This window comes from Dermacentor variabilis, chromosome 7, assembly GCF_050947875.1.
Source record: "Dermacentor variabilis isolate Ectoservices chromosome 7, ASM5094787v1, whole genome shotgun sequence".
Taxonomy (NCBI): Eukaryota; Metazoa; Arthropoda; class Arachnida; order Ixodida; family Ixodidae; genus Dermacentor; species Dermacentor variabilis.
In genome coordinates, this window is record NC_134574.1 from 140,249,022 (window position 1) to 140,269,253 (window position 20,232).

General features: G+C 44.2%; 1 protein-coding gene and 1 long non-coding RNA gene across 2 annotated transcripts in view; one reads left to right on the forward strand and one right to left on the reverse strand.

Annotated features, from left to right (window-relative positions):
* Positions 1-301: 301 nt before the first annotated feature.
* Positions 302-20,232, forward strand: part of LOC142588001 (uncharacterized) — a 117,145-nt gene continuing 97,214 nt past the window's right edge. The window contains exons 1-2 of the mRNA XM_075699419.1: positions 302-588; positions 1,422-1,517. Of these exons, the coding sequence (XP_075555534.1) occupies positions 1,464-1,517 (54 nt within the window). The 5' untranslated portion in view covers positions 302-588; positions 1,422-1,463. The remainder of the gene's footprint in view (positions 589-1,421; positions 1,518-20,232) is intronic.
* The window catches only part of LOC142588002 (uncharacterized), a 107,172-nt gene continuing 102,668 nt past the window's right edge, over positions 15,729-20,232 (reverse strand). Inside the window, exons 4-5 of the long non-coding RNA XR_012829656.1 lie at positions 19,480-19,592; positions 15,729-15,853 (exon numbers count right to left, since the gene is read on the reverse strand). This is a non-coding gene — a long non-coding RNA (uncharacterized LOC142588002). The remainder of the gene's footprint in view (positions 15,854-19,479; positions 19,593-20,232) is intronic.

Genomic DNA, 20,232 nt, shown 5'->3' on the forward strand with positions numbered 1-20,232 from the left:
GAGGGCAATTGTAAATGTGGAACGAACGTAAAAAAGAAGTGGTCGGTCTATTGATCATGTTAAACAGTAAAAAAAAAAAAAAAACTTGCACTGTTTTATGTGTTTCTTAAACACACGACTCAAAGAACTTTTAGGCATAAAACAATTTGTAATTTAGCAATATTGTTTAAATTTTATATTTCATATCTATGAAATAATTCTTGGAAACAAATTTTCTCTCAGCGTCATTTTTCACTGGCGACCGAACGGGACAGCATAATCGACATCAACATTAGCAACATGTGCTCGAGTGTGCAGCAACCATGGCAGCAACAAAAACAGTCGCTGACAGTCGTGCATGCGTGCTGCACTGCATTCTGCGCTTTGTCCTGATCGCCTTACGTGCTTCGTGCGACCGTCTGACAGCACTATCATCACCCACGCGTACGTGCGGTACGAAATCGACAAACATTTGGCAATTGTGCGAGTGGCAGACATAAAGAACTTCAAGCCTGACGACGACTTTTCGGCGGCTTTTTATATGATGAAGTGGACGGACGCGGCCGGCACGTGTGCCACTATACCTTGCCAGAATTTTGCAGATCGGAGGTAAGTTTCCGCGTTTCCAAAGCTCTTGTAATTATTTTGCATTACTGCACTACACGAGTGCACAGGTCACGCACACTCGTTTGAGTTAAATGATTGCAAACATATGTATACGCTTTTGTGTAATGTAGCAAATGTGCATGATGCACTGAACTAATTTTGACAAAAAGGTTTCAAGTGTATTGCATGAGCGTTTATTTAAAAGCAAGGTTTCCCCGAGAGCGTCGTGACAGCACTGGTGAAACGTATGAATCACTACGCTTGCTCAGGCGCACATTTCGTTGTCGCGCCGAACGCTGCGTTGCTCGACGCTCACCGCGTCCGATGCGGGGCGCGTAGTCGCTGCGCCGTAGCCCATTGTCTTACACCCCTTGGCGGGTCCACGGGAACGCTGTCGCGTTCCACTCTTGAAGGCGAAGCTTAAGCGTCCTCCAATTTTCGTCTTCTTCTCTTCTCCACCAATCATCGCTTTCCATCTTACCGGATACTTCTCCACCAATCATCTCTTAATTGTCACCTCACTGAGAACTTCTTCTTTGTCTTCTTTCGTCCTCGGTTAATCCACGTCATTCTTAAGAGGAAGCTTTAGCTCCTCTTGTTTTCCTTGTTTTCCTATTTGTTTTCCTTTCTTTTTTTCGAGTTATTTATTTATTAACCAATTTATTTTATTTTATGTATTGAGTCATATTACCACCCGATTCGTGGCCTATCCCCCTCAGTGGGTTTGTGCCATTACCTGAGGCTTCATCATCATCATCATCATCAATCCCCCACTGCAGTACATTTCTCGAATGTGCCAGCGAATGTAGAACGATGCTCTCGCTCATCCTTTTCAGCTTGGTCTCTGGAAGCTTCCTGGGGGCTACGGCGATTGTGTGATGGACACAGTCTTAAACGAGAACAGCTCCCTGAAGGCAAGATACCCACTAAATGTGAGTAATGCAGGTTTGCGCGGAGCTAGGGAAACCCATGTCTGGGTTGCAGTGACTGATCCGTTTTCCTGCAGCTCTAGGTATGAGCCAGTGGATGCGATATTTTGCTGATGAGCATCCTGCAGAGAACTCATTTCTCGACAGGGGTGCCCGGATTTATAAACGCTCGTTTACATAGGTTTTTGGTAGGTGTTATCCGCATCGTGCGCAGTAGGCTTACTGTATTGCTTCAAAGGTGGCAGACAGGATCGGTACAACGTATAACTATCCCAAAGTGATTTTGTTCCAAATCTGCCATTACTTCTCGGTGATTGACCTAAATTTTTCAAGCCGCTCACATTTTGCCTCGGTGAAGTGACGTCAGGAATCCTAAAAGAAATGGCTGTGGCTTAGCTAAGGTTAAGCCCAGGATGCGAAGCATACTAGCCTTTATTTTAGTTGTTGAACCACTGTTTAGCCTGGTGAACTGCTGTTGCTTGGCTATATTTGGTTCGGCTAGACGAAGAAACAACTCATGCGTTACTCTGCTTCGCCTTCAAGAGTGGAACGCGACAGCGTTCCCGTCGACCCGCCAAGGGGTGTAAGACAATGGGCTACGGCGCAGCGACTACGCGCCCCGCATTGGACGCGGTGAGCGTCGAGCAACGCAGCGTTCGGCGCGGCAACGAAATGTGCGCCTGAGCAAGCGACGCACGCCTGAGCCTTAGAAACAGCTCGTTTCTAAGGCAACACCGCATTCACTAGAGGCGCTTTTGTACCGCTTTGAAGCATCGTACTCGTGGCTCAGTGGTATCGTCTCCGCCTCACACTCCGGAGACCCTGGTTCGATTCCCACCTAGCCCATCTTGCAAGAGTTGAGCCAAAGCCACCTAGAAACAAGCGCAGCTGCTTATATGCCGCCGCGACGCCGCGAGCGACGGCGCGAGTTGGAGCCCCGTTTCTCCTCTGTCGTGACGTCACGGTGTCACGTGGTCAGCCTTGAAGGCGACGCCGCGAGCGACGGCGCGAGTTGGAGCCCCGTTTCTCCTCTGTCGTGACGTCACGGTATCACGTGGTATTGAAGGCGACACCGCCGCGCCTGAGGAGCTGGGTTGAGCTCTAGTAATATGCTTCGCATAAAACCAACACGGCAAACTGACGTTTACGCTTCCGCCAATGATGACGGCTGCTGATTGGCCCGGTTGAACAACATCTCTTGTTTCCGCCCCATTCACACAAAGAGCCACGTCGATTTGACGTCCGGAATGGAACAATTTCAGTTTGGAACAGTCATATTATCGCGCCCAGAGTCCACATCACACGCCCGAACACTTCCGACAATGTGTGTTAACGCGCGCGCTGGACCACCACCACGTGACAAAGGCGTGAGCGATCGCTGACGCGAGTGGACAACAGTACAAAACGAGCGCTCCGGCCAAGACCAGACACGAGTATGCACCCAGCTACGGGCAAGTCCGCATAACACGTTTTGCGCGCGCATGTCACTGAAGAGGCCGCTCTCATTGGTTCGTTCGCGGTTCGCGGCTCGCGTCTTGCATCTCCCGATTCGCGTTCACTCTCATCTTTCGCTCTGCTCGTTCGCTCGGTCACTAGGTACGACGGCAAGGCACGCCGACGCGTAACGCAGGAACGGGGCGCGTAAGAGCCGCGCTCTAAAGCGTACGGACGCAAGAAGGACAAGTAGGAACGGCATACGTGCTTTTCGACGTCATCGAGGATTCGACAAACGCCAGTCGCCAAGCATCGCGTAATCACTGAGGAGTGCACTCGACCACTCCGCCAGAGCTCTTACCGAGTTTTGCCGCGAGAATGTGAAGTTATAAGAAAACAAGTCGACGAAATTCTGCACAACGACACCATCCAGCCGTCGAAAAGCCCGTGGGCTTCCCCTGTTGTCATGGTGGAGAAAAAGGACGGAACCTTACGTTTCTGCGTCGATTATTGTCGACTGAGCAAGATCGCAAAGAAGGATGTATACTCCCTACCACGCATAGACGACGGATTAGATCGGCTCTGCAACGCAAAATGCTTCTCGTGGATGTATCTCAAGTCTGGCTACTGGCAAATAAAAGGCGACGGGAGAGATAGCGAAAAGGCTGCCTTTATCACGCCAGACGGCCTCTACGAGTTCAAGGTCATGCCATTCGGACTGTGCTCGGCTCCTTAGGCGGCTTGCGGCAGTAGTAGAGGCCATCAAATCATCAGGGCTCACTCTCAAGCCAGAAAAGTGCCGCTTCGCTTACGATGAGCTTCTGTTCCTATGCCACGTCATCAGCAAGTCTGAAGTCCACCCCAACCCGAAGAAGACAGCTGCCACTACAAAGTTCCCACAGCCCATCGACAAGAAGGCAGTGCGTAGATTTCTTGGCATGTGTGCCTACTACAGACGATTTGTGAATGTCTTTTAACGCATCGCTGAGCCGCTGACACAGCTAACTAAATGTGACGTTGAGTTCAAGTGGGAAACGCCGCAAGCTGACTCATTTCAAGAACTGAAACGATGCATGCAGTCACCGCCCGTACTTGCGCACTTCGACGAGCACGCGGATACCGAAATCCACACTGACGCCAGTAGCATAGGCCTCGGTGCCGTCCTAGTCCAGAGAAAAGATGGACATGAACACGGGATAACTTACGCTAGCCGGTCGTTGTCAAACGTGGAAGGCAATTATTCTACAACCGAAAAGGAATGCCTCGCCATCGTTTGGGCTACAGCGAGATTTCTCTCTTACCTATATGGCAGGCCATTCAAAGTCGTCAGCGACCATCACACCTTGTGTTGGCTAGCGAAATTAAAGGATCCTTCAGGACGGCTGGCGCGGTAGAGCCTAAGACTGCAAGAATATGATATCACTGTAGCCTATAAGCCCGGACGAAAACACCCTGATGCCGATTGCCTATCACGTGCCCCCATTGACTCGCCGCAGCAAGATTACGAAGATGACGACGTCTTCCTTGGCATTTTAAGCGCGGAAGACTTCGCAGAACAGCAGCGAGCAGACCCGGAGTTGAAAAACCTCGTTGAATATTTGGAAGGGCACACCGACGTTGTCGCTAGGGCATTTAGGCGAGGATTGTGTTCGTTCTCGCTTCAAAACAACCTACTCGTAAAGAAGAACTTTTCACCAGTGCGCGCAAACTACCTTCTTGTAGTTCCATCAGGAATGCGTCCAGAAGAATTGCACGCCCTACATGACGATCCGTCCCCGTTATTTGAGTGTATCCTGTTTCTGAGGGCACAAGTTCGCCCAATAAAACGCTAGTTTCATCGTTCTCAGTTTGGCTGATTTCTTCACAGTCACTACCACGTGACTACTGCCTACCATACCGTACCTACCAATATGCCTACCACGCTAGGCATATTGTTATGTAGAAACAATATGCCCTGCGATCACTCAAAACTGCATTATTCCAAAATAATTGCAGCGGAAGTTAAAATTTTGGCGTATCCGGATGATGTGATAGTCTGTTGTAAACATCAAGAAAGTGTAGCTGCAGCAGTCGCAATAATGAAGGGTTTCTCCAAAGTAACCGGAAGCCTGGTAAACCGGGGAAGTGCCTTAGTTTCTCGCACAGAGAGTGGCCTTCGACCAGGGTCACATTCGCCAATGTTAAGTAGTTGACAACACCCGTTGAATACTTAGGTGTCCCGCTAGAATATTACAAAAATAACGATGAGTATTGGCTAGTGCAAAAAAGAAAACGCAGATAAAATGGAACAAACGGAATGGTGGGAATCTGTCAATGTTTGCAAGAGCTACAGTTTGCAATCTATTTTTTGACGCAAAACTCTGGTATGCGATGCAGGTATTGCGTTCGTCATCATTATCAGCAGCAGCGGTGAATTTATTGTCTACTGCAGGACGAAGGCCTCTCCCTGCGATCTCCAATTACCCTTGTCTTGCACCAAACCATTCCAACTAGCACCCGCAATTTTCCTAATTTCGACACACTGCCTAGCCTCCTGCCGTCCTCTCCTGCGCTCCCCTTGGTACCCATTCTGTCACCCTAACGGTCCAACGGTTATCTAATCGGCGCATTACATGACCTGCCCAGCGCCATTTTTTTCTCCTAATCTCTATTAGAATATCGTCTATTGCCGTTTGTTCTGTGATCCAAACCCCTCTTTTTGTGTCTATTATAGTTATGCCTTGCATTTTTTCTTCAATCGCTTCTGGCGCGGTCCTTGCTCTCAAACGTCTTTGTCAGTTTCCAAGTCTCTCTCCCATGTATCAGAACCGGTGAAATGCACTGACTGTATACATAATCATCATCATCATCATCATCATCATCATCAGCCTGATTACGCCCACTGCAGGGCAAAGGCCTCTCACATACTTCTCCAACTACCCCGGTCATGTACTAATTGTGGCCATGCTGTCCCTGCAAACTTCTTAATCTCATCCGCCCACCTAACGTTCTGCCGCCCTCTGCTACGCTTCCCTTCCCTTGGAATCCATTCCGTAACTCTTAATGAACATCGGTTATCTTCCCTCCTCATTACGTGTCCTGCCCATGCCCATTTCCTTTTTTTGATTTCAACTAAGATATTATTAACTCGCGTTTGTTCCCTCACCCAATCTGCCCTTTTCTTAACCCTTAACGTTACACCTATCATTCTTCTTTCCATAGCTCGTTGCGTCGTTCTCAATTTAAGTAGCACCCTTTTCGTAAGCCTCCAGGTTTCTGCCCCGTACGTGAGTACTGGTAAGACACAGCTGTTATAAACTTTTCTCTTGAGGGATAATGGTAATCTCCTATTCATGATCTGAGAATGCCTGCCAAACGCACCCCAGTCCATTCTTATCCTTCTGATTATTTCAGCCTCATGATCCGGATCCGCAGTCACTACCTGTCGTCCTAAGTAGATGTATTCCCTTACCACTTCCAGTGCCTCACTACCTATCGTAAACTGCTGTTCTCTTACTAGACTGTTAAACATTACTTTAGTTTTCTGCAGATTAATTTTTAGACCCACCCTTCGGCTTTGCCTCTCCAGGTCAGTGAGCATGCATTGCAGTTGGTCCCCTGAGTTACTAAGCAAGGCAATGTCATCAGCGAATCGCAAGTTGCTAAGGTATTCTCCATTAAGAGGAAGCTTTAGCTCGGGCCCAACTCCGACGCGGCCTATTCAAATACATGTAAAACGCAAAAACGTTTTTATCAGATAACCACTGGACCGATTTTGATGAAATTTGTTGCATTTGAAAGAGAAACTTAAATTCTAGTGACTGTTGGAAGCGGAATTTCGATTTAGGCTTGAATTTTCTTAAAACGAGTTTCAGATATTTGACCGTTTGAAAAAAATAGAAGCACGAAGTTTACAAATTCATAGTTCTGCATGAAGAACAGATATTGCGGTTCTGTAAACGGTATCCATTAGATCATTCAAAGCGGACAAATTCAATATGTCATTTTACATATTACGTGAATTTGTTACGTTGATTACAACGGTCTTGCAAAAGTTGTATTTCCCTATGATTAAATTTTTTTTATATTCATGTGTAACATATCAATTTTGTCCGCTTTATATGTACTATTAGATGCCATTCACAGAATTGTATTATCATTTCTAGTGGTTGAGTTACAGAGCTGTAAACTTGATAGTTTCGTTTTTTGAAAATCTTCGATTTTCGCCAATTTTTAACAAAAAATTGACGACCTAACTCAAAAATTCGAAACCAACAGTCACTAGATATTAAGTTTGTCTTATAAATGCAACAAACCTCGTCAAATTTGGTGCAGTGGTTGATGAGAAAAACGAATTCTCATTTTACATGTATTTAGATAGGAGCACTCGAGCTAAAGCTTCCTCTTAACTCTTATCCCCAATTCTTCCCAATCCAGGTCTCTAATACCTCCTGTAAACACGCTGTAAATAGCATTGGAGAGATCGTATCTCCCTGCCTGACGCCTTTATTGGGATTCTGTTGCTTTCTTTATGGAGGACTACAGTGGCTATGGAGCCGCTATAGATATCTTTCAGTATTTTTACATACGGCTCGTCTACACCCTGATTCCGCAACGCCTCCCTGACTGCTGAGGTTTCGACTGAATCAAACGCTTTCTCGTAATCAATGAAAGCTATATATAAAGGTTGGTTATATTCCGCACATTTTTCTATCACCTGATTAAGAGTGTAAATATAGTCTATTGTTGAGTAGCCTTTACGGAATCCTGCCTGGTCCTTCGATTGGCGGATGTCTAAGGTGTTCCTGATTCTATTTGCAATTACCTTGGTAAATACTTTGTAGGCAACGGACAGTAAGCTGATAGGTCTATAATTTTTCAAGTCTTTGGCGTCCCCTTTCTTATGGATTAGGATTATATTAGCGTTTTTCCAAGATTCCGGTACGCTCGAAGTCATGAGGCATTGCGTATACAGGGTGGCCAGTTTCTCTAGAACAATCTGCCAACCATCCTTCAACAGATCTGCTGTTACCTGATCCTCGCCAGCTGCCTTCCCCCTTTGCATAGCTTCTAAGGCTTTCTTTACTTCTTCCTGCGTTACCTGTGGGATTTCGAATTCCTCTAGACTATTCTCTCTTCTATTATCGTTGTCGGTGCCACTGGCACTGTACAAATCTCTATAGAACTCCTCAGCCACTTGAACTATCTCATCTATATTAGTAATAATATTGCCGGCTTTGTTTCTTAACGCATAATCTGATTCTTGCCAATTCCTAGTTTCTTCTTCACTGCTTTTAGGCTTCCTCCGTTCCTGAGAGCATGTTCAATTCTATCCATATTATACTTCCTTATGTCAGCTGTCTTACGCTTGTTGATTAACTTCGAAAGTTCTGCCAGTTCTATTCTAGCTGTAGAGTTGGAGGTTTTCATACATTGGCGTTTCTTGATCAGATCTTTCGTCTCCTGCGATAGCTTACTGGTATCCTGTCTAACGGAGTTATCACCGACTTCTATTGCACACTCCTTCATGATGCCCACAAGATTGTCGTTCATTGCTTCAACACTAAGGTCTTCTTCCTGAGTTAAAGCTGAATACCTGTTCTGTAGCTTGATCTGGAATTCCTCTATTTTCCCTGTTACCGCTAACTCATTTATCGGTTTCTTATGTACCAGTTTCTTCCGTTCTCTCCTGATGTCTAGGCTAATTCGAGTTCTTACCATCCTATGGTCACTGCAGCGCACCTTACCGAGTGCGTCCACATCTTGTATGATGCCAGGGTTAGCGCAGAGTATGAAGTCTATTTCATTGCTAGTCTTGCCGTTCGGGCTCCTCCACGTCCACTTTCAGCTATCCAGCTTGCGGAAGAAGGTATTCATTATCCGCATATTATTCTGTTCTGAAAACTCTACTCATAACTATCCCCTGCTATTCCTAGTGCCTATGCCATATTCCCCCACTGCCTTGTCTCCAGCCTGCTTCTTGCCTACCCTGGCATTGAAGTCGCCCATCAGTATAGTGTATTTTGTTTTGACTTGGCCCATAGCCGATTCCACGTCTTCATAGAAGCTTTCGACTTCCTGGTCATCATGACTGGATGTAGGGGCGTAGACCTGTACAACCTTCATTTTGTACCTCTTATTGAGTTTCACAACAAGGCCTGCCACCCTCTCGTTAATGCTATAGAATTCCTGTATGTTATAGATAGATAGATTATAGATAACGTTCTAGCGTTAAACGTTGCCAGGTTCATATTCTAATGGCAGCCTGTCCGGACAGGCCGCCATTGATTGTATACATTCCTTTTCAATGATAACAATTAGCTCAGAGTCAGGAGCTCCCGATGTCTGCTGTATGCGATCCCTCCCATTTTTATTCTGTCAATTTCTTTCTTACGGTCAGGGTTCCCTGTGACTAGCTGACATAAACGTGCTCCTTCACAGACTCCAGAGCCTGACTTGCGATCTTGAACTCTTGTTCCCTTGACATGTTATTTATCATTATCTTTGTCTTCTGCATATTAATCTTCCACCCGGCTCTTACACTCTCCCTGGTAAGGTTCTTGTAACTCGTACGCAGTGTTGCTGAATAGAACAATGTTATCGGCAAACTGAAGGATGTTGTGGTATTCGCCGTGGATCTTTACTCCTAAGCTTTCCCAGTTTAATAGCTTGAACACTTCTTCTATGCACGCAGTGAATAGCATTGGAGAGATTGCGTCTCCTCGTCTGACCCCTCTCTTCACAGCTTCCGACTTTGCTTGCCTAGAATTAAGGTGGAAGTTGAATTTCTGTAGATACCTTCCAGGGTATTTACGTAAGCTTTCTCCACTCCTTGATTACGCAATTACACAACTTGATTAATGACATTGATGTGATCTATTGTAGAGCATCCCTTCCTGAACCCAGCCTGTTCCCTTGGTTGACTAAATTCCAGTGTAGCCCTCATTCTATTGTAGATTGTTTTGCTAAATATTTTATATAATTCTGCGAGTAAGCTATAGGGCCTATAATTGTTCAGCTCTTTAACGTCTCTCGTTTCGTGGATTAGGCAAATGCTTCCATTATTCCAGTTTTCTGGGACCCTTCCACTCAATAGACACTTCGTATAGAGAGCCACCAGTTTCCCTAGCAGTATGTCTCCTCCATCTTTGAATAAATAGTCCGCTATTCCATCCTATCCTGCCGCTTTTCCTCATTTCATGACTTGCAAGGCCCTCCTGACCTCATCTCTAGTTATACGAGGAGCTGCTACATACTGCTCATTATTATTTCGAATAGAGTACTCTTGAGTCCTCTGGGTACTGTACAAGTCAGGATAGAATTCTTCCGCTCCTTTTATTGTGCCATCGAGATTGCTGTCTATATTACCCTGCTTATCTTTCAGTGCCTACATCGTGGTTTGTCCTATGCTATGTTTCCATCTCGCTGATTTCTGGTTGCGTTCATATTTTAGAGCTTCTTCAGTCTTTCTCGCGTTATAATTTTGAATATCACTTATTTTCGTTTTGTTGATCAGTTTTGACAGTTCCGCGAATTCTATCTTATCTCTCGAATTGCACACTCATTCTTTGTCGTTTCTTTAATAGGTCCTTTGTTACTTGGGAGAGCTTGCTTGCCTACTGGTTGCCTTGGTGCCTTGCCTCCCACTTCAATTGCTGCCTCTGAAGCCAGCCGCGTTACGGTTTTGTTCATTACCTCTATTTCATCATCATCATCATCATCATATCTCTGTTCTAAGGCTGCATATCTGTTTACAAGTACCAGCCTGATTTTGTCTGCTTTTACCCATATTGCCTCTAAGTTAACCTGTTCTTTCTCCACCAATTTTACTCTTTCTCTATTCAAATTTAGCTGAACTCTAGCCATCCCTATCGTATGGTCACTGCACTGTACCCTACCTGTCACTTCTACATCCTGCGCTATGCTGGGATCCGCATCCTTACGCAACTTCCCAAATAACAATACGGGTCGGTTTTGGCACCTGGTAGAGCAGTAAACGAGGAATCCAAATGAACTGCGTTCCGCAAATATATATTTGCATATTTTTCCATAGATAGGTCAAAGAACGCTACTAGAAATCTTCATTTTTCACTTTAGCTTGTTTACTTGTTGGCAGTGTTCCAGCGATTCCTTCCTGCGTGAGTCCATTTGATGTGGTTCTTTGTTCACCAAGAAAAGGACAGGAGTATCTGAAAGGCGTACCTGTGACATACGCCTTGTTTTTATTTAATATTTAATATTTTGTGGGTGTACAACTCTTTATGGCGAACGGTGGGCATTACTCACATTTCTGGTAGTAAAAGTACCCCTCTCATTCCAATAGAAAAGTTACCTTGCGTTGGGTGTCCTCGAAAAAATATCCTAGGTACATACCTGATGGTAATTATTCATGCCTGTTCAGGGCGATTCTAAGCAAAATACACTTTGAAGCCATGTTACGTAAATAGTGCTGTCTTCGTCATGGGTCAGTGCAGAGGACAAGCTACCGGCCCAGGTCATGATATTGTGAGCGTCTTTTTTAGGTGGCTGCGCATGCCTCATTAAGTGTGTGCCTAATCAAACTGCATTTATAAAAGGTGAAGTGTGAATAGTGGGTTGTTAGTGGGCAGAAAGTGCGCATGGCATGTGTTTAGCACAAGTGGGCACTGTTCACTAAGATCACAGCCATCCCAAGCAGCTATAGCATTTGTCATTACTGCTAATTTGTTTCTGCAGCTGCCACAGTAGGATTCGAAATAGCTGCTTATGGATATTTTCCGCAGTACCAATATCTAGAGGATTTCGAAGAGCATGAAGACATTGAATGCACGGAAGTACAACCATGATGAACGGACATAGTCAATGTCGAGTCCTCGTATTCAGCCTAGAAATTTTAGCTTGTTTCGAGTATGAAGGGGTACAATCTTGAATATATTCCTAGGGGTGAGCAGAGCAACCCAGACGAAGGACAAAAGGAAGTGCACAATACCAGCGCAGACATACAACTGGTTTATTTTTTCAAACAATTAATTAAATATACAGAGAATCTGATCATGTGATGAAGTGATGCGTACAAGTGGTTAAAGGGTGTCAGCCTCTTGCCATTCAAAAATTGCATTTCTTTATCACGAGGAAAGATAGAAGTCTGGCTGACGCCCGTGCCTGAGTTTACATGCATGATGTAGGTTTCCGCAATCTAGCGGTCGATTTGCTTTCCTTTTTTATAAAATGATTCAGTTTTTCGAACAAAGGTTTCCGTGGGCAATTTCAACAATGCGTGGCCAGATTCGAGCCTCTTGCATTCCTGATCGCATTTTGGTGCTCCCTGAGGCAGATGTTTACGCCGCGTTCCGTATGCGCAAAGTACTTTTTTGCTGCACAAAAGTGGAATAGTGTAGACAACTCCAGCCCCATGTGTTTCATGCGCCATATGGCCTTCGATGCCTGTTTAGTTCTATTGACGCGATTGCAAATTTTGTTTAACGAGTTTTTATCTGAAAAGACGACTTGAACAGCACATTTCATGGCTGACTCTTTTAACCCATGCCCCGTCCGATGTGCATTATGAGATGACTGCAAACTTTTTTGCCGCTCAATCTGTTTCTGGGGTTCTTCCCCTTTTTATTTTATTCACTAGCCCTTCACAAATTTACACAACAAGAGATATTGGATAACCGTCGTCCTCTAGACAATTAAGCTGTTGCGAAAATATCAGATTGGTGAGGTGGCCGATGGCACGACTTTGCAAGTGCGGAAACTAGACATGTCATAGCAATGCCTCTTCACAATAGTTTTGAATGTGCCGACGCATATGGTTTAGAATTGGTTTGCTTGTCCTGGGGTTGTATTGCCAACAAATATGTTGTGCTGTTAATCTTAACTGTAGATTTAAATTTTGAATTTCTAAATTTACTGGCAGTTCATCAGTAAATCTGAGACCCATTCCTTCTTCACGAAAGGCTGCGAGATTAACGCCAATATCTTTGGAACTTCTTTGAGAACGGACAGCTACCAAGTAGTCATCAGCAAATCCACGGCACATAACCATTGTTCCCCCCAAGACGCTCTCAAGCACCTGGTCGACACTGCCGTGAAAGATCTTGCCAAGATTAGGTGTGACCTTAGAGCCAAAGCAGACACCCTGCATCTAAATTATAACATTGTTATCTCAGATAACGAACGCGGAATTAAGACTAATATCCAAGTGTTCGAGCAATGACTGAACCGGGACTCCACTCTCATCCGTAGAATAACTCGTCTTTATCCATAATGAAATCTTCATCCTCATCAACTGTTTTCTAGGAAGGGAACAATATAAATATGTGATCTCAACACTGAAGGCTCTGCATGCTGTATACGCGCCTTCTTGGACAAAAACCGAACGGCTTCTGAGCTTTTTACTCTGAATGTGTTTTCTACCTGGAGGCCTGTTAAGTTTTTGTGAAGATAACCAGAGACTACGTCTAGCAAAGTGTTTCTCTCAGACACAATTGCGCATAAAGGTTGCTCAGGCTTATGCACTCTTATCACGAAGATAGCCTCAAAGTTCAACCCCTGACTTTTCATTTCTGTACTACATAGATGCCCAAGGTTCAACTCCAGCAACAATTTCTTCGCTTGATCTTATACTTTTAAGGTTCAGTGTGTGTCTTCTTGACATTTCTTGTTAAAGTGGTTCAGGCTTTTTCAGAAAACCGCCCTTCGGTTAGGAGGACGAAGTACCAGTCCTTATGAGAAGTCAAAACTTTCACTTCGTTATCTCTTAAAAATTGCACATGTGGTTGGATCTTTTGCACCCTGCCATTCCGGTTTCCATGAGATTTGACGAACACTTCAACGCCCTGAGAAATGCGCCTGAATTTTCGATCTACTTCTACATCCCTGGACGCTGATCTAATGGCGGCTATCTTACTGACTGGGTGTAGGCAAGGTTCTAGGCATAACTTTGAGCGTAATTTCGGAATGTTCATGTGCTTATCTGGAACTACAATATGAGTCAGATTCAGCACTTTGGTGTGGGTTTCGGTTTCTTCTCCTTGGGGTTAGGTTGCACCGGCCGTTGCTACAGAGGAACTCCTGCTAATACTGGCTTGTCCTAGACCACTCGTGGTATCAACGACACTCTCGTTGTCTTAATTTCATGAAACCGCAAACGGACTTGAGGCAGTCTCGTAGCATCCTGGCTTGGCTCATCCATTCTAACTGCAAGATCTTGCAGATCCTTCTCGTGTGGCCAACCGTGCGGCAAGAAATTCTGTACAGAACCATAACTTCTTCTGAACACGTGCCATGGCGAAGAGGCCAAGACGCTACCCTTGTACCTTTTGGCAAATTGGACGTCTTGCACGTCTTGGCATCTTTGCCATGACATGTGTCCAGAAAAGGTTGTGGCTCAGCGCAAAATTTTCCGCCCCACGGTGGGTCAGCTTGCAGTCCGATTAAATGAGCCAGGTCAAGATACTGCGAGACTGCCTCATGTCCGTTTGCGGTGTTATGAACCTGGAGCCCCGTCTATGTAGTACAGTAAATAAAAGTCATGGGTTGAACCTTGAGCTTTTCTTTAAGACAAAAAAGCATAAACCTCAGCAACCTTTAGGGACAATTTTGTCAGTGAGAAAGGGCAACACATAGTCTCTTGTTATCTTCAGAAGAACTTAATATGGCTCCCGGCAGAAACCGCATTTAAAGTAAAAAATTCAGAAGTTCGCTTCTTTTTCACGAAGGGGTGTATCCAACGTGCACAGACTTCATGATTGACGTCACAGATTTATATTATGTATTCCCTTTCCAGAAATCAGCTGATGCAGACAATCAAAGCTGCATCATGGATAACGATCTGCTGAAGCTTAGGAGTGAGAGTGACGTCTCGGTTCAGTCATTTCTCGAACTATTGTTTTTTTCTATTTAAATTCCACGTGCATTATGTGTGATAACGAAGTAACGAGTCAGAAGCAGGAGGTCTCCATTGGCTCTCAGGTCGCACCAATTCTTAGCAAGATCTTTCTCGCCAGTGTTGACCGGACACTCGAGAATGTGTTCGCAGGAACAATGATTAAGTTCTTTAGAATTGTTGATTACTTAGTAGTTATGTACGCAGAAAGAAGTTCCAAAGATATTGGCGTTATTCTTACTGCCTTTGATGAAGAAGGTATGGGTCACAGATTTACTCATGAACTGCAGATAAGTAATGAAATTTAATTTTTGGATTTACAGATAATATTAACAGTACAACACATATTTGTTGGCAATATAACCCCAGGACAAGAAAACCAATACTAAACTACGCGTCGGCACACTCAAAACTAGTGAAAAGAGGCAATGCTCAGCCATGCCATCACGTCGCCAATCTGAGCTTATTCAAACAGCTTAATCTATTGAAAAAATATGTATGAGAATTTCACGAGAACTTCTGTACGCTATTATTGCTCCGTAGACTCAACGACATCGTACGTTACATGTGTACGAGTGGACACCGTCACTGAACGAGATCGTTCTCGTGTGGGTATATTAAACGAGATTATTCTCGCATAGCTATGCTTGACGAGATAGTTCTCGCACGGCGATGCTCAACGTTATTGTTCTTGTTTGTGTATGCTACATGAAAATGTTCTCATTCAGCTATGCAAAATGACACTATTCTTGTTTAGCTGCATTCTACAAGTGTTCGCATTTGTGTTGAATGAGTTCTTTTGTTGATGCAATATTTTTGGTGAAGTTCCACACAGTAACACCTTCTGCCAACATTGCAGCGATTAATTTCGATCACCTGAGTCGGCCGATGTGCCAGCTCAGAGACAAAGAGGACACTTTTTAGGGCCCACAATTAACACAAACCATCTTTATTTTGCATCCCGAAGCATGGTGGCCAGGTGCTTGTTCAGGTCCTTCAGCCTCCTTGCCTCTGTATCCACAGTGCTCGGCGTTTTTGAAACAGTGCTCGTATGCACCTGCACAAAAATGTAAACAAAGCAGCCGGCCCTGTTAGGTTACAACAAGCCATTGGAACTGACATGCACAATAGGTAGCTCCACTGCATAACTGATTGGGCTGGTTCTTGCATGATATTGTGCGTAAAGTGTGAACATCTCACAGAGAAACAGGAAAAAGAGAACACGGAGGCTTATGCGTTTTCTACCTACGCAAATTGATATTTCAACATTAACCACAGCAGTTGAAAGCAAGTGCTCGTCCTCGCATTGTCTTGTTCCCGTCTCTGTTAAATGTTCGTGTTTTACAAATATAAATGGCTGCAGAATTGCAATACAAGACTACAGAAATAGTCTAATACTTTTCCACAAGTATTTTACATTAAATGAACCAGTATAACCAGCTCATGCAACTGAACACACAGATTGCACAGCTTTTTGCTACCGCACTGCGGAATATGCAGATGGAAAAGACTGCAAAGATGCCAGTGCAGAATTGTTTATAGGAAAGATTAATGCGCCTTTAATACCACTATAGAAACTAAATGATAGTTCTTGTTAGCGAGCTAGAGCATATCACTAAATACACGCATACAGCGCTATGCATGCCCCTGATGTGTAGATGTGAACTCTGTCGGCCCATATGAGAGATCACTTCAGTAAAACCCGATCTTATCGACAGCCCATTACATTCGTGCAGAAAAAGCACTGTGTGATGGGCATTACTCCTTTAACTTCGAAACACTTTGCAATCCTTATGAAAACATGAGCTAGCAGGACAGGGTCTACTTAGATATGCACCAAGTTCTTGTGGTGTCAACGCTGGCTTGGCCTCACCACCTTCCTTTAGCTTTCGCATACATATTTTGCTCGTAAGACTCCTGTGGATTAATTCATGTGCCTGCCACAAGCATTGGGCAATCTCCCTGGCAAACGTGCTGTCCGTTTTGGCTTGGTTTACCCACGTCCACTTACTGGCACAAATAAGTAACCCATTTCGAATGTGAACCTACGAAAGATAAAAATTGCAAGAGATTAGTTACTCAAATACAAAAATAGCATATGTGGTCTCAGAAAAAGTATCTTTTCCTGAAATAATGGATAAAAAAAGGTAAGAGTTATTAAGGAAAAGTAGGTTGCCAGACACAGTGAAGGCACTCAAGGATAAAACTTAGATATATGCAAAAGGTTCAAAGTTTACGTCCTGGCTGTAGGAAAGCCCTAGTCAATGAAGCTTCACTGATAATGACCCAGGGACAATTCTAGCTCAGAGGATTCACCACATTTAAGCCCACAGTCAACGACAAGCACCTTTTGTACGGGATATAATAGATTTTCTTTAGACTTGAGAAAAAGTATAGGGAAGCAGATGGGAACAGTAGAAAACCACAGTAAAACTTCTTGCATCCTTAAGGAGCTGCTTTGTCCAGAGCTAGCAATCTTACCCTTGAGGCTGAAAAAAGTTCTTGCAGTAACCCAGTGAGCTCAAATTACACATGCGGTGAAAGAAGGGGTGTATACAGTAAAAGCTCATTCATTGAAATTTCCCAGGACTGGAACAAAATTCCGAATTAACGGAATGTTGAATTATTAAGAGTATGAAAATAAAGAACAAATGTTCACACAAACACACTTTTATACTGAATTAATCCGGAAATTCTGTTTCTATTTCACACATAAGCAGTGTGGGAGCTGCTTATGTCAATTCGTGACTGATTATACTGCTCGTAGCAGCAAGGGCCTTGAGGAAGTACTCCTTTGCAGTGCAGTCATAGCACAAGACTTGGCCGCATCTTTATCAGAGACATGCTATTCACTACCACGGGTCCATCCCGATAATTTTTTTCACTATTGAGCTGGCTGCAACAGATTGTTCAACAATCTCAATGTAACTGGCTGATTGGATGCCAGCGTGCAGGCCACAGTACAATTACTATCCTCGATAGCCACCATGTTTGTGAGACTGCGCGCATCGCACCAAGTCACAATGAAACTACTACTTGGCCACAATTGACCACTGCGAACGAAATCGTGGTCATGATCATCACCAATACAAAGTGTGACTATGCAGTTCTGAAGGCAAGTGGCCAATGCAGTGTCATGCAAGGCAGCAAACGCGAGAAGAAAGACACAACTAGGCATGACGCATTTTGGCATTCCTGTAGCTAACCCTGATGACAAGGCAATGTTGACTCGCTGTGTCATTTCAGTTGGACACTGGCACTGCTTTTGCTCTTTTGCATTGCACAATGGTCACACACTTTGCTCAGAGCACGAGTCAGTAGGCAACACCTAATGTCACGGGCAATGCTGAACCAAGTGAATAGAAGCACTTTTCCTTTGGAGGAAAAAAGAAATGTCTCACAATGCAGAAAAGATGACAGGACAGAAAGGGCACTGGTCTTCAACTGGTTTCATGGCATTGAAAAAAAAGCTCTAATGTTGTTACACAATAGCATAAGCAACTGTTCAACACATGGTACATGTGCCAGACCACATTCCACACACATGTAGGATGGGTTAACATGGGTTTTTCCTAATTGGGTAGCGCAATAGATGCAGGACTGAAACTATTATTAGATACCTTTTATGCAATGAACTTCCTGCCCCCCAACATTCTGCATTATTCTACTATTTTTATTTTCCAAGAACGTAGGCTGCCAGTTCCTTACGGTATAGTAACAGGGACACAGTGTAAGTGCACCTCTCTGCTAAGTACTGAACATGAACAGCTTCTATTACATCACATTTCAGCTGCTGTCTGGCCCTGCCCCCGATACTGCACTGGTCAAACAAAGGTGCAACGACACTTTCTACAATGGCTTTTCGTATTATTGCGTCAGCTTTTTAAGGCTAATTTTAGGCCCCCCCCCCCCCAGTTATCTGGGAGCCGTTGCATCACAGAGACGACGGCTCAGACAAGGATCTGTTTGTATCACAAGGTTATAATCTTCCTCTATCTCTTACTTAAACCTCCCCTCACTTTACTAATTATGTGGCACAGCAACACAATTGTTATATGCCACCTCTTTAAAAATGGCTAATTTATTGTACAGGCAGAAATAGCTTTCCTAATCGCAGCACTACTCAATTTTCATTAAAATAATATCTTACTCCTGAAGTAGTGCAACAACTACAGCTACCAAACTGGTTGTTTGCTGGTGTAAAATTTTAAATAGCTTCCCAGCTAATGTAAAAACTACAATATTTTTATCATCATATCAGCATTAATAGTAGCCATGCCATGTATCACATTCGCAGTTGTGCGAGCAACATGCATTGCCGATTTATCTGTTCTTGCCCTTTCGCTGCTCACTTGATATTGCTGGGCAAGCAGTCAAACTGGATAGTTGTTAAACACTGGCTGTCACTTCCTTACCTTCCTTATGAATTGTGTGTTAAATTAGGCTTTTTTCTTGGTGAAAGAGTTCTAGTTTAAGGCCTAAACAAGCTCCATGGCAGTTTGCATTTAAGGAGCGTAAGCATCCTCTGAAAACATGTACATGAGGAACACTGCAGAAAGAGTACTTTAAAAAAAGAACACGAGTGTATTTATCACCAAGGCCAACCCTTGTGTCTTCTTAAATATTTATCAAAAGTCAAACTCAAAATTGATACTGAGGTGCAAGGTGTCCATATCATATTACCTTGTGAAAGCACAGTGGTGCCTGGATGTTGTGGGGCCAGCTCGGACGTGGAGATCAGCACTGATCAGCAACGTTGCAGTCTGCTTACAGCTTTTCTGCAGGCCCAGCCACACCTGCATTAAAACAAGTGAGCTTGGTGTCACAAGAGTACTGCATTTACTCGCACAATGATTGCACTTTTTGTAAAAAAAAATGGTCGCAAATTCAGGTGTGTGATCATTAGGCTGGTTAAATTTCCCACAAAAATAATTTTTTCATCCCGCATTTGCTGCGGGATGGCAACAGGTCAACAAATAGGTGGCTGCCACTGTATGTAGTGCGGGACACCAAAACAAAAGTGGCAGCCGGCGTAGCAAGCTGAACACACCAAATGCGCCGAACGCGATTTTTTTTTCTCGCGAGTACATTACGTGCATTGAAACAGTTTCTTCCATATCAGTAATGAATAATATCGTTAATATCGGTAAGTTTGTGGCAATAACGTAGCCATGTCCACTATGAGGGGGCAGAAACAGATGGGCACGCTTAGCTGCCAGTGACATAGAAAGACACGGCAGGCATGCTGCCGAAACTGCGGCATTTGTCTTCACTACTATCCTAGCACAGCACGTTTCCGCTAAGGGTGGGCAAATATCTTAGCTGTGTTACAAGTGTCGGCATATGGATAGGGTACACTTCTAACGTATCAGCCTAACGTGGCTGCTATCGTTGCCGCTCGTGATTTGTTGCGTGCCCACGAGTGCAGATGAGAAG